This window comes from Suillus clintonianus (assembly GCF_016758775.1).
Source record: "Suillus clintonianus strain FC179 chromosome Unknown DEU56scaffold_15, whole genome shotgun sequence".
Classification (NCBI taxonomy): Eukaryota; Fungi; Basidiomycota; class Agaricomycetes; order Boletales; family Suillaceae; genus Suillus; species Suillus clintonianus.
Genome location: NW_024539239.1, coordinates 177,461 through 191,045, shown reverse-complemented (window position 1 = coordinate 191,045; position 13,585 = coordinate 177,461). Strand labels below are relative to the sequence as shown.

General features: G+C 48.8%; 6 protein-coding genes across 6 annotated transcripts; 2 read left to right on the top strand and 4 right to left on the bottom strand.

Annotated features, from left to right (window-relative positions):
• Nucleotides 1-93: 93 nt before the first annotated feature.
• On the bottom strand, nt 94-2,386 carry DEU56DRAFT_930779 (major facilitator superfamily domain-containing protein; the record flags this gene model as incomplete). The annotated part of the gene is made up of 12 exons (XM_041358699.1): nt 94-485; nt 542-608; nt 658-747; nt 794-882; nt 942-1,066; nt 1,122-1,154; nt 1,199-1,203; nt 1,271-1,583; nt 1,631-1,744; nt 1,794-1,887; nt 1,941-2,129; nt 2,186-2,386. 12 exons carry the CDS (start codon nt 2,384-2,386, stop codon nt 300-302), a joined length of 1,506 nt encoding a protein of 501 aa, XP_041211532.1. The 3' UTR covers nt 94-299.
• Nucleotides 2,387-3,096: 710 nt separating this feature from the next.
• Nucleotides 3,097-5,501, bottom strand: DEU56DRAFT_785935 (major facilitator superfamily domain-containing protein; the record flags this gene model as incomplete). Its single annotated transcript, XM_041352327.1, has 11 exons — nt 3,097-3,555; nt 3,608-3,674; nt 3,726-3,815; nt 3,862-3,950; nt 4,010-4,169; nt 4,332-4,647; nt 4,708-4,821; nt 4,873-4,966; nt 5,025-5,213; nt 5,271-5,453; nt 5,478-5,501. The coding sequence occupies 11 exons, from the start codon at nt 5,499-5,501 to the stop codon at nt 3,373-3,375; spliced, it is 1,509 nt and encodes a 502-aa protein (XP_041211531.1). The 3' UTR covers nt 3,097-3,372.
• A 1,525-nt stretch (nt 5,502-7,026) lies between these two features.
• Nucleotides 7,027-10,109, bottom strand: DEU56DRAFT_785919 (uncharacterized protein). Its single transcript, XM_041352326.1, has 9 exons — nt 9,795-10,109; nt 9,587-9,741; nt 9,411-9,536; nt 9,143-9,364; nt 8,642-9,092; nt 8,246-8,586; nt 7,464-8,196; nt 7,280-7,416; nt 7,027-7,224 (listed from the first exon to the last, which is right to left on the bottom strand). The coding sequence occupies exons 1-9, from the start codon at nt 10,086-10,088 to the stop codon at nt 7,122-7,124; spliced, it is 2,562 nt and encodes an 853-aa protein (XP_041211530.1). The 5' UTR covers nt 10,089-10,109; the 3' UTR covers nt 7,027-7,121.
• A 124-nt stretch (nt 10,110-10,233) lies between these two features.
• On the top strand, nt 10,234-11,301 carry DEU56DRAFT_731202 (proteasome subunit alpha type-3; the record flags this gene model as incomplete). The annotated part of the gene is made up of 7 exons (XM_041348208.1): nt 10,234-10,302; nt 10,358-10,392; nt 10,452-10,575; nt 10,630-10,731; nt 10,785-10,928; nt 10,980-11,092; nt 11,145-11,301. 7 exons carry the CDS (start codon nt 10,234-10,236, stop codon nt 11,299-11,301), a joined length of 744 nt encoding a protein of 247 aa, XP_041211529.1.
• A 46-nt stretch (nt 11,302-11,347) lies between these two features.
• DEU56DRAFT_785914 (SAC3/GANP/Nin1/mts3/eIF-3 p25 family-domain-containing protein) lies at nt 11,348-12,501 on the bottom strand. The gene is made up of 6 exons (XM_041352325.1): nt 12,317-12,501; nt 12,197-12,266; nt 12,047-12,149; nt 11,726-11,998; nt 11,564-11,675; nt 11,348-11,513 (listed from the first exon to the last, which is right to left on the bottom strand). The coding sequence occupies exons 1-6, from the start codon at nt 12,419-12,421 to the stop codon at nt 11,379-11,381; spliced, it is 798 nt and encodes a 265-aa protein (XP_041211528.1). The 5' UTR covers nt 12,422-12,501; the 3' UTR covers nt 11,348-11,378.
• A 98-nt stretch (nt 12,502-12,599) lies between these two features.
• DEU56DRAFT_731381 (20S proteasome subunit) lies at nt 12,600-13,564 on the top strand (the record flags this gene model as incomplete). The annotated part of the gene is made up of 6 exons (XM_041348210.1): nt 12,600-12,635; nt 12,682-12,759; nt 12,813-12,934; nt 12,988-13,172; nt 13,228-13,317; nt 13,377-13,564. The coding sequence occupies 6 exons, from the start codon at nt 12,600-12,602 to the stop codon at nt 13,562-13,564; spliced, it is 699 nt and encodes a 232-aa protein (XP_041211527.1).
• Between the last annotated feature and the right edge of the window lie 21 nt (nt 13,565-13,585).

Here is a 13,585-nt window from a genome sequence, read left to right as displayed (position 1 = left end):
AGAGTCTACTACCAATGAACCATAGTTACTAGAAGTGGAACTCAAGAGTAGCTCTTGGAACCTCTTTGATAAAGGTCAGTACGTGCACAGTGCAAGGAACAGGCTTGACAACAAATTTGAAAATTTAATCCATCTAGCTGCCTACGCCCAATGATTTTTTAAGGACATCGTTGAGCTCGGACCTCTTGAGATCTCGCCTGCCCTTAACAATAATGAGTTCAGGTAATCATGATGCCTCGTGATTGACGTTATCCTAATTCTGTGCTTGTAGAAAATTGTTATACAGTCCGAGACAAGGATCAGCGACGGGTCAAGGAATTATTCGCGCGAAGACGTTCGCCAGCGTAATATATCCAGATGGGGAAGGGTATACCAATCAAGATGGAAAGACCCGCAAGTAGGGAATTGCCTCCACCGTAGCCAAGAGCGGCATACATTTGTTCTCCGAATAGTGGGAATGCGAAACCAAGGAACGAACGGAATGTCTAAATTATAACTTTGTTCAGTCTGAAAAAAAAAATCAGGGGTAGGGAAGACGCACAGAAGAAGCTGCGATAGCGCTTGCAGCAAAAGTAAATGCGTCCACGAGGTATAACTGAATATGGAGGCTTGAAAGAAGTTAGCCGTGAACGGTGTCACGATACGAGGTGCACCCACAAATTCAGCATTATTCCGAATCCAAAGATAGCGGTACCAGTGATAGGCATCATGTAGTGGAGCTCGGCTTGGGCAGACCAGCCATACCAGCTGACACATGTCAGACTGGGAGCAGGAATAAAGGGGACAATCTCACAATAGTCCCACTGGGACAAAAAACGAGCCAAACACCAGACCCGGCACGCGCATCTCTGGGTTACCCTTCCCTCCATTTTTGGCAGTAAGCTGGATATAGAGAAGCGCTTCAGCTGACATGATCAAAGTGGAAACCAGTCTTGACGTACGTATTTGTACATCTTGTCGGAAAATCTGGCACCGAACACGGAGGAAGCCACGAATCCAAGGCCAAGGCCAATGTACGCCAGACCTCCAATTCCAATGCTGAAGTGGTACACGTTCGAAAAGAGGTCTTAATGCAAGTTGTTAATAATGGCCCCTGTAGTGCTGCGCATGTATGATCTTACCGGGGAAAGTAGCAAACATCAAGTAATAGATACCTGCCATATGATCATGATTTCAGTCCACATCCAATGTAACGTACTACTACTGACCGTACATCCTAAATAAATGACATTAGTTAGCCGTGTGACACTAAAGTATACTGCACACTTACAGAGCCATGTACAAGCTCAGCATGAAACATATCAGACTCCGAGTGAGAAGTATGACGGGTCGCTTGAGGTTGAGCCATAAGTAGGCCCATTTCCCCATCCCGTGTGGGAGGGCAGGATATCTTGTGGCTGGCTTTTCGGGATCCGACACCAGATTATCGAGACGAAGCCTGATAATTGGTGCATAGGTTTCTCTCACGAGGAAGATTCCGAGGATTGCGGCAACAGCAGAGATCGCAACGATGACATAGAAAACATACTCCACACCGGCCGACTCTGCAATGAAACCTCCTATGGCGGGCCCGACAGCGGGACCTGCGGATGTCTAAGCTTTAGTCAACATCACACATTGTAAGGCGTACCTATTAAGGGTCCCACACTGAATAGTGCCAAAGCCGAGGCACGCTCATGTTTTGCAAAGAGGTCGCTAACGACACCTGGGCCGCACGCTATGGGTGGAGCCGCTGCAAATCCAGCTTCGGGAGAGTGAGCGAAACTTGCGACGGCAGCTGTTTCATGACGTACCTAGAAACCGGAAAACAAGTAAAGTTACAGTGTTGGGTGACAAAGCGCAGCCGAGATTAAATACGAGAAAGAATAGGTTCCCTATGTGGAGTACCTTAAACTATCATTCAGGCGAACTGTCATGGTGATCATAAAGGTATCACGGACCCATTGGCGACCATACACTTCCGACAAGGGTCCCGCGAATAAAGGGCCGATGGCAAACGATAGAAGGAAGATACTTAGAGTCAATGACAAGACGGTTGGATTGGCGATGTCATATTTTACGGCCACGTAGGGTAAACCAGGTGCCATGATAGAACTGGCTAACGGCGTGACAAAAGTGTAAAGCGATACCTGATGGGATGCGAGATGAGTGATTGTGAAGGGAACTCGCTGATGGAGTAACTGACGAGTATAGTCGTTATCCACTTTTTTATTGGAGACCAATTCATGGGGTTTGCTGGGTCGTGTTCCCAATCATGGTCTTTGTCCTGAATTTTATCCTCGACCTTGTCGTCTGCGACGGCAGACCCGCCTTCGCTGCTGCTGGGCTGGGGAAGGTGCAGATCATTTGTATCACCTTGGGTTGGTTCTGGAAGAGAGCCCGACATCAATATTGATGAAGGGGGACGTAGTGATAGATAAAGTGCTTACATTGAATGATCTCTCTTAATTATGCTTGAACGATCATGAAAGACCTGTCTATGTCCACACGTTAAACGAGGTGAAACGCGATCCGCTCTCATTGGTTGGAGAGCTGGCTATCTGTGATTTATCACAAGGTTATCACTGGAATTTGTCATCAGAGTCCCTGTCTCGTGGACACCAAAAGTCTGAAATCTCAGATCTCCTTTAAGACCGTGCTGTGGTGGCGCGCGGTCAACGACGTGCGCAGGCTTCAAGCTTCAAGCTTCAAGCCTGGGCAGCGAGGAACATGATGATGGCAAGATGGCGTGCTTGTCACACCACAAAAACAACGCCGACGCCATGTCCCATTGGCATAAGGTTACTAGGGCGAGAGGGTACTCACACTGGTTCCGAATCTTCAAAAATCAAGTGAATCAGACAGGATACACTCGCGTGCTCAGGCGTGCTCGGAGGTAATCGGTGCTAAGCGGCGATTGCACTACTGTTTCCAGCTGTTCTGCTGTGCATGTTGCGCTAGAATATTTTTTCCCGAGGCTTCCTTCCTATCAAATATGTATTGAAACTGAAATTCCACCTCAGCGGGTGAATGATGCAGCTGAATATTTGGTCCCCCTGAAGCTCCCTGCAATGTGTTGCGCAGATTGCGCAGATTGCAGTGACACACGAACCACTGACGCAAAGTTTCATAGTAGCAAGAAATTTCGAAACCTTGCAAGCAAGGTAATATTTATTGACAATTCAGCATGATAAAGATATTATGGTGTGGTCACGATCATATTCCAAGTACCCATCAATGAGTCGGACGAAGAACACTACCCTGAACGTGTGTTCGATGGTATGCAATCATTATGCGCGCGGCGCTGTCGTGGTTCTGTAAGGGTTAAATCATCATGCTTCATAATCATGAGGAGGCCTTGGCGGAAGGGAAAATTCAGCGCGGAGGGGGAAATCAACGGGACAAGGGACTCTTCGCGCGGATACGTTCGCCGGCGTAATATATCCAGATGGGGAAGGGTATACCAATAACGATGGCAAGACCTGCAAGCAGGGAATTGCCTCCACCATAGCCGAGTTTATCAAACATCTGTTGTCCAAAAAGAGGGAATGCGAACCCGAGAAGTGAACGGAATGTCTGATGACGTATTCAGTGAGCGCCAACGAAATGAGGGGTAGGGAAGACTGACGGAAGCGGCTGAGACAGCACTTGCAGCATAGGTAAATGTATCCACGAGATACAGTTGCATGGCGATACTATAGAGAAATTTAGACGTGAACGGCGCCAGAGCACGGGGGCACACTCACAAACTTGTCATTAATCCGAATCCAAAAAGAGTGGTACCAATGATAGGCATCATGTAGTGGACCTCGGCTTGGGCAGACCAGCCGTACCAACTAACAAACGTTAGATTGGGAGCAGGAATAAAGGGGTCAATCTCACAATAGTCCCACTGGGACAAAAAACGAGCCGAATATCAGAACAGGCACGCGCATCTCTGGTTTACCCTTGCCTCCATTTTTGGCAGCAAGCTAGATACAGAGAAGCGCTTCAGCTGACACGATCAAAGTATAAAGCAGTCTTGACGTACGTATCTGTACACCTTGTCGGAAAGTCTGGCGCCGAACACGGAGGCACCCACGAATCCAAGACCAAGGCCAATGTACGCCAGACCTCCAATTCCAATACTGAAGTGGTACACCTTCGAGAAGAGTTCTGAACAAAAGTCGTTAATAATGGTCCATGTAGTGCTGTGCAGGTATGATCTTACCGGGGAAAGTAGCAAACATCAAGTAATAGATACCTGCCACATGATCTCAGTCCATATCTAATACAACTTGATGAGGTACTGACCGTACATCCTAAATAGATGGTTTAGATCAGTGAGCTGCGTGACATTTAATTAAACTCACAGAGACATATACAAGCTCAAAATGAAGCATACGAAACTCCGGGTCAACAGAATGGCCGGTCGCTTGAGGTTAGTCCACAAGTAGGCCCACTTGTCCATTTGGGGTGCAGTGAGGGCGGGGTGTCCCGCGGTTGTTTTTTCGGGGTCCGGCGCCATGCTATTGAGACGAAGCCTGATAACTGGTGCATAGCTTTCTCTCAAGAGAGGGAGGCCAAGGATTGCGGCAACACCAGAGATCGCGGCGACGACATAGAAAACATACTGTATACCGACTGATTCTGCGATAAAACCTCCCATGACAGGACCGATAGCAGGGCCTTACCGGATGCGTGAACTTCAGTCAACGTCGCACACTAAAAAAACAATGTAAAACCCACCTATCAAAGGCCCAAGGCTGTATAGTGCCATAGCCGAGGCGCGCTCGCGTTCCGCGAAGAGGTCGCTCACGACACCTCCGCCGCATGCTATAGGTGCACTCCCCGCCAATCCAGCTTTTCAAAGAAGTGAGCAAAGATCCCGACTCTCGATGTTCTGAAACGTACCCAGAAACCGGAAAACAATGAAAGATGCAGTGTTTGGTGATAAAGCGCACCCGAGATTAAATGCGAGAAAGAATAGGTTCCCTAGGTGGAGCACCTTGAACTCATTCAGTCAAATGGTCCCGCCGATCAGAATAAGGATGGGTATCACGCACCCGTACACGACCATAAACTTCCGACAAGGGTCCCGCAAATAAAGGACCAATGGCAGACGACAGAAGGAAGATACTTAGAGTCAACGCTAAGACTGTTGGATCGGTTATGCCAAATTTTATGGCTAAAACAGGCAAACCAGGTGCCAGAATAGAACTCGCTAACGGCGAGGCAAACGTGTACAGCGAGGTCTGACACAATACCGACATGAGTTCTCGTTAATTGAACTCGCTAATAGAAGAACTAACGATTGTGAGCGTTATCCATTTGTTTGTGGAAGACCAATTCCTGGGGTTGACAGGGTCAAGTTCCCAATCGTACCCTTCGTCATCAGTCTTATCCTCGACCTTGTCGTCTGCGATGGTAGACGTGCTTTCGCCGCTGGCGCGTTGGGGAAAACGAAGATTATTCGAATCATCTTGGCATGGTAACTTTGGTAAGTGAGGAAGAGAAACAGTGTCTTGGAGAGAGCTCGACATGGACCAACGTCTCACTTGCAGGCAGGGAAGACGACCGAGGACGGTAGAAGGTGGTGATAAAACAAGTCTGGGGACAGACGCTTAAATAGCCGACGACAACCTGACTGAGGCCGCTGGGTCATATTGCTGGCAGATATCACCCGAGTACTTGAGGATGTCTACTTACAAAGGCTCTGACCACATCAGGCTGAGTAAATGACATCTATATGATCACACGTGTGTGTGATGCCTGGAGCAACTCCTGATCGATCTGATCATGAAGCGACTCTCGAAGTTGGTGGAGAGTACACGTTTGCCACTAGTCTCGAAACTACCAGTTTCCATGGGTTGATTGGGGATGACCGAGACTCGGGTACTCCTAGGAAGCATGCTTGCCTACGATCCGATTCGGAGTCGCCCCATCATTAAAAGTCTTCAAACACGGACCATAAATCATGATGATGATCAGGAGTGAGATGCCATTAGTATCGGAACAGCTCCGAGAACAGGATAAGTCTGCTGTTCCCCTGGTGTGTTGCTTGCTTCGCTTCGCTTTGCCGCATCGGAGTCTCGAGACCATTTTGTCGGCAATGGTCAACATGACATGGTGGTTCGAATATGCTACTCGGGCATTATGTAATGTAAGATGGACTAACGCGGATATTACACCAATTAGTATAATTTACCTTGTTAACCACTAAAACTTAGATTACATCCAGCATAATTGTGCACCGTCATGATCATTTCTTTCAGAAGTCACATAGTTACAACATAGTGAGTGCGTACCTTCATGCAATGATAATTGGAATGGTCTCTGCTGCGGAATTATATTTGCCTTCTCCCGCTCACTTCTCGGTATCGCCTCTCTGCCTCATGTACGCCTTCGACGTTCGCACAGCTCCACCTGGATGCATCAATCCCCTGGAAGCGGGCCGTTCACAGCTAGTTGCTTAAGGTCTGAAATATATGCTTATGCCAGGAATCGGGCTGTTCGCAACCGTAACCCCTAGAGGCTACCGTGACCCGGATCAGACTGAACATTAATTGCGTCAGACAAATTGTCGGGGCCCGGGCTCTGTGGTTACTAGTGGATCTCGGAGCTGAAGGCTCAACGAGCTCATCAAAACAGTCTTCTAGTCACCCCGAAATTCAAATGCGTTCGGTCTTGTTTCAAGCACCCTCAGGGTGCCACTTCTTCCTTCCGCAAACTGCTGGTAAGCATCTGATCACTCTACAGGGCAGTAAGGAGACTAGCAGGCCTTTCTTTCAAATGATGGATCTGACTGTAATTTGAAGACTCTGGTCGAGATACACGTTCATGCCAATTTTTTTCAATCAAGACTCGATCGTACGACGACTTCAACAGCAACAGCAGGAACGAATACAAAGATATGCAAAACCAGCGACTACACGTACCGGCCACATGTGGTTACCGGTGCGGCGAAGGGGGGCAAGAAATTGCAAGAAGGCATGCAATATGATTGAAATATTGCACGTCGTATTGTGACGAAGTTTTGGCACGTCGATATACATACTGAGCAGTCGTGTGAGCGAAATAATAACCCCTAACGGTATCATACAGTGTTCATTTATGCTCAAGCAGACAAAAAATACAACAGATCAAAGATGTAAAGGTGCTAACTAGTCGTCCTGGGGCCGCAGCGATGGCGGGCGAGCCAGCGAAAGTTCCAATTTTGACGCCATTTTGACGATCTCTTCCTCCAGCTCCACTATCTTGGTGCGCCTATAAGAATAATCAAGTTAGCTCAGAAGCTGCTACTTCAATTTGAAAAGCATACTCTCGGCTCGACTGCTCTCCAAACTGGAAAGCCTGGGATAATCCCAGTCCACTTTCACTCAAATGCCTCTTCCGTTCTGCCTCCTTGGCAGCCAAATCATTCAAGCTTGGCAACATTCGATCATACTCGCGTTTGAGCTACACAATAGTCAGCCAAGATCCAAGCCCACGGTGAAAATAATTACCAGTGATGTCCGCGCAGCAAGCGATTGCTCGTCGTACCTCCCTGCCCCAGCAATCTCCGCCTTCATCCTCCGTAATTCCTCAAACCACTTCGTCTCATATTCACTAAGCTTCGGCGACGCTTGCTGCATAAGCGTCTGCAGTCTGCGATCCAGCCTCGATGCCAGGGCTATATATGATTCCCGTATTCTCCCAAGCCGCTCTTTGACTTGGCTATTCCGCGAGCTGCTCAGCTGTTCAATGAGATCGAGCATCGCACTACATTTCTGCTGCTGTCGCTCAAATTCCTTCGCCTGCAGTTCAGCCCGTAATTCTGTGGCCTTGTATGCGAGGATAATTTCGTGGATCTGTGACGTCAAACCCTCAATTGTTGAACCCAGGTATCTCAGTGTTTCAGGGGTGAGCATAAATTCTGTTTTGGTGTTTGGGGTCCCGGCCGCGATGCGAGGATTACTGGGCAGTCCAGAGGGACGCGAGAGCACTGGAGGTGGCACGAAGGCCTCCGTACCTAAAAGCGAGATGTATGCCGATGGACCTTCAATGGGCGCAAGAAAATCCTCCATGTCGGAAGTCTTGATTTTGTGAGGAGTATCAGGAGCTGTCCGAGAGAGAGAAAGATCGATGCGAAGGTTGAGCGGGAAGGATGCGAAACGGAAGACGGAGGTGAGAATTAGTATACTGTACGAGAGGTACACGTCGTTCGGTACAGATATAGCAATAATCGGATTCGAGCACCTATTGACTGGTGAATCATAAGATCGTAGAAAATTATCCATCCCCGTACCTTCGGTCCACTGAATAGGTATTCAGCAAGGGCACGACATGTGTGCCTGCCGACTTTTGCAACGCTTGATTCAATGCAACTCCGTCATCGTCGTCTGAGCGGAGTCCATTGGTGAGACATTGCAACAGGTCTCCAAAATCAAGGACATGAACGCCGAAAGCATGGTATACGTAAACAGTATCGTCATGTATCGGATCCATCAATAAGACGGGGTGGTTTGCTTGAAGGAGGTCGAGAATGGGTGTGCCTGAAGACAAAGGTGATGTCTGTTTCAGCATCGAAATCAAACCCAAGTCTATGCACTCGTAAACTGTTAGCATGGGCAAGTCCTGAGATTTATCCTGGAGTCGTATACATGCATAAGCAGCAATGTCACAAACAAATTCGAGAACAAACCTGTTTGCTCTCCCACCGAGCCTCGACTTTCTCCACGTCTAGATACACGTCAACTTTACCGTCTTGATGAGTGACAATGACAATTCCAAGACGCTCAGTCTCGCCTGCGTCGTCGTCGTCGTCATCACGAATAAAAGCAAGATATGCGATGTCTGTTGCGTCGCCGCCTTCACTATCTTCCAATGAACGAGGCGAAGGTTGTAGGAGGAAAGGCCCCTGACGCATCGGTCGGCTTTTGATGGTGGTAGGAGGGTGCATAGAGAAGGAGCGAGAGATTGCTGGGTACACAGTCCCCGGTGGAAGTTGTTTCAACAAGGCCGTGACATATTTCCGCTGGTAGTCGTAGAGCGTCGAAAGAACTGACGTCCCGCTATATGCTGCCTGAGATAGGAACTCCTGTTTGGCGGAGATGAAACATTCCAGTGCGTGGACGTAAGACGATGGTACAGATCTTAGAATCAATTTGAGAAGTTGCGCCACACGAGAGATGGTAAAACTTACGCGTTTTGGGGCATGTAGGGGCATATAGCGTAGATGTCTCCTGACCTCATAACGGCATAGACGGTGAGTGGGCCCCAATCTGCTTTGCCCTTTCCTAGAGAAAATGATGCAACCTCGCGCTCGGCTGGGTCTTCTGCCAGGTATGACTTCGAGCTCTTCTTCTCGGGAACAAAGGACAGGACTTGTTGGGGCTCCTCAGTATCAACCGATATGTCATACTCTCTGAAAAGGGTTAGTGGATAGAATGATCCACAATTGTAAACCAAACCTCAGTTTCCCGTCGACAGTCATGACCATAAGAGTGGATCCTGCTTCGCCCCATGGGTGCCATTCAATCTTGGCTATGGGGGCAGACGAATGCGAATGATGATAGAAAGATCCCACTTGGATTGACCTTTGTAAACAGATTAGATGTTGCCATTTATACTAAAACCTCCCGCTCACTTGCAGTCCACAGAAGATGGCACAAGCTTGGAATATCCAGCACGAGGCAGGACCACCACTGCAACTTGGTATGCTCCTGCCACAGCTATGAGCTTCCCGCTCGGATTCAGTGCGAGTTGGTGGATCCCAAATTGGATATTTGGTGTGTTCAAGACCTTCTCTGGCGGTGAGCCATGACGAGAGTCCGGTTGTCAAAATTAGCATGTACCTTGAACGATTTGTTCGTACTCCTCCCAAGCTTAGAGTCTGAAAGGGAAGTTATCCTCAGTTCGTACCCGGCAGCTACTATTAGATCAGAGTCCTTCAGGACCATAACCTGACGACGTCCTGAAAGGGGGAGCCCATCCTCCGAGTCCAGAGGCCCCTCAAGCGTAGATTTCTTCAGTGTGTTCGTAGAAAGTTCCAGTGACTCCTCTGTCTGTCCTGTTGGCCCTCCAAAGCCTTTTGGAAGCGCAAATATTGGATGCCCTTCAAGCATTGTGCTCCAATCATCTTGGGTCATAGTCAATACTGAGTCGCGTCGGTGAAGAGGGAATGAAGTCGAACCAGCTCAGAAACGCGCCTGACCCGGTTCGGTTATGATTTCCCACGGGCTGACGCGCTCGAGCTTGCGCGTACGAGGACAGCTCACTTGCATACTTACTACCATGACTTCCATCGGGACAGGCTACGATCTTTCAGCTAGTACATATTCACCAGATGGCCGTATATTTCAGGTCAAACCGTTAAGACTCATTCAAGCGTGCGATGTTCTCAATCTTATCATTCTAGGTCGAATACGCCAACAAGGCGGTAGAGAACTCTGGGTATTGAAGGTTTCTTTCAGTACTTGAATTGTTGCTAATGGTCTGCTCCGTTAAATCAGCACTGCGATTGGGCTTCGCGTCAAGGACGGTGTCGTCCTTGCGGTGGAGAAGCTCATACACTCCAAGCTCCTCGTCCCAGGAGCTAACCGACGCATTCAAACAGTAGACAGACATATAGGCATGGTGAGCGCCCTACTACATCTATCAATGGGCTTATGTACGATGATCCTTAAAAAGGCGTCCGCAGGCCTTCTCGCCGATGGCAGGAAAATATCACAGGTAGCTCGTGACTCGGGAGCGGAGACTCGAAAGCAGTGGAGAGAACCTTTAACTGTCAAGGTGATCAACTCGCGCTGGAACTCCAGCGTGCTATACTCATCCACTATCACTAGGCCCTGTCAGATCGTGTAAGCTGGAATGCCCAAGCCTATACTTTGTACTCGTCTGTCCGCCCGTTCGGCGTCAGTACGATCTTTGGCGGCGTCGACAAGAGTGGTCCTTCGCTGTATATTGTTGAGCCTAGTGGTGTCTGCCTAGTGAGTGCATTGCAACTCAAATCTATATCTCAATAACTGATAATATGCCAGGGGTATCACGGTGCGGCAGTCGGCAAAGGCCGTCAGCTGGCCAAAACCGAGCTGGAGAAGCTTAAGCTATCGGAGCTGTCGATGCGTGAAGCCGTGATGGAGGCTGCAAGAATGTACGCTGCCTGTCACCTGTTCTTATTTCTCACCTAAATGCATGCACCGCAGAATATACCTCGTCCATGACGATAACAAAGAGAAGGAATTCGAGCTAGAGATGACCTGGGTTGGTGCTGAGTCGAACGACCTTCATGTGCCTGTACCGGCCGACCTCTTCGAAGAGGCAAAGAGGCAAGCTAAGGAGGCATTAGAGACCTTTGAGTAAGACAATAGCACGCTTGATATCATTTTCCTCAGCTCGCCCGGAAATTTCGTGTGAAAGAGCCAAACATTAAGTGGTGTCTATACAATTTGCTCTAGCTCACGAGCGTACGCCAGGTTGGCTGCAATGAGCTTCTGCGTTGGAATCTCTACTTGTTCGTCATTCTTCTTTACGAATGTTATCATGCCAGCCGTCAAATCTACTTGCCAACCGCGCTGTAAACAATATTAGTAAAAGAGGGTTCCAGGAACCCCAAAGTGCCTACCTGCTGGGCGAACACCAATAGCCCAGATTGTGAGGGAAAGAATAGCAGCGTTGCAGCGTCTTTCAAAGGGAGACTATCGTAAGCCGCCTCCTCACAGCTAGCAATCTCATTCCTGCCAATTGACCTCAGTGACATTGATTAGACCAGCAGAAAATAGCTCACCGAATGGTGCCCATAAGGCTGTCAACGAAGAATTTGTACTCTTCCGCTGGTGCCTCCTCTCGGGCATTCCACACCTTGCTGTAGCTCCCCTCCATGAGCCAGCGCTCGAGATTCACTGGATGTCTGATGTATGGATTTGTGTTGATCTCGTCAGCAGGAAGGGGAAGTGACTCGAGGGTGGTGTGGAAGTCAGCGATGCGGTTTTGTGTGAGAAGACGGATGAGGTTCAAGCCCCGGACTGCGAATTCACGCTTCGATGGAGGGAGGCTTGATCTGATGTCTGTGAGGAAAAGCAATTCTGGGAAAGATGCTTATGCATACCTGAAGTCCGTGTAGAAAGTGTGCAGCTGGGAGAAATATCTGTCGAACGAAGGGACGTCTTCCGCTCTTATACTCCAGAAGACGCCGATTTCGAGGATGTCACCTGTTCCACTGTCAATGCATAGCACATCACAGACCGTTCTGACGTACGAGCGACGACCAAGTCATGGAGATTTGTTTCTCCTTGGGGGATCAATAAACCTGCTTCTATCAAGCCAACCTAGCATAAAGTCAGTCATACACAAAGCCTTTGGATTATCTTGGGCACACCTTTAGCTGGGCCAGCAGCGTCCCGCATTTCTTCAGATCTGACGGTCGCGCATCAAATGCACGCTGTAGTTCGTTGTATAATGTAGCCAATTTCTGTGAAGCCATTGTGACTATAACAAGTTACAAGTTGCGGTGAATGGAAATGTCAAACAAGTAAGTAGAGAACACGCGTCGAGACGCGTCAGCGCTACAGTCACCACTCAGCCACAACTAAAGATCGTCATTGCTATCCTTCATCACACACAAACACGACGACGACGACAGCAGCATGGATCGCATCGATATGAACAGGCTCAAGAGCGGAGAGGTCAACCTTGGGGTATGAACATTCAAATCATTATTCTGTTATCGCTAATGCACACTAGACCTCCATTATGGCAGTCCAGTTCGACAAGGGCGTCGTCATCGGTGCCGACAGTCGTACAACGACTGGAAGCTACATCGTGCGTAGTCTTACTCACTCATTGTTCATTTTCCTCATTTCTACAAACTCAAGGCCAACCGTGTAACAGACAAGCTCACTCATGTCCACGATCGGATATACTGCTGTCGCTCAGGATCTGCAGCTGACACGCAAGCAGTCGCAGATATGGTGCATTCCTACCTGCAGCTATATACGTAGGTCTCCGTATCTCAACAGCCACTAATTTGCTTGTGCTGAACACCATTAGACAAATCAATGGCTCCCACCCTCCGGTTGCGTCGGCTGCTGGCATGTTCCAGGATATTTGCTACGATAACAAGGATGCTCTTAGCGCGGGTATTATCGTTGCTGGGTGGGACAAGGAGGTCGGTCCTAGTGTGTATAACATTCCCCTAGGTGGAGGGCTTTTCCGTCAGCCGTGGGCCATTGGAGGTGCGTCTTGCATGTTTCATTTTCGACACCGAGGCAGTTATATCGTTGTTTGTAGGCTCTGGTTCAACATATGTATACGGTTACTGTGATGCCACATACCAAGATGGGTGGGGACGGGACGAGACCGTCGAATTCGTGAAAAACAGTGCGTGCTTGGCTGCCCAACCATCACCTTTCTGCTTTTAATCTCATTGTTTGGCATAGCCCTTGCACTTGCGATGGCAAGAGACGGCTCATCAGGAGGTGTCATCCGCATGTGTGTGATCACGGAGGATGGCGTTGAGCGGCTCTTTGTTCCCGGCGACAAACTCCCCAAGTTCTGGGAAGGTCGCGAGGTACTGTCAGTGCCAGTGAAGAAGGGCCTGGAGCCAGTGGCAATGGCTGTCGAGTAGATGTGTAGACTTCGGCAAAAT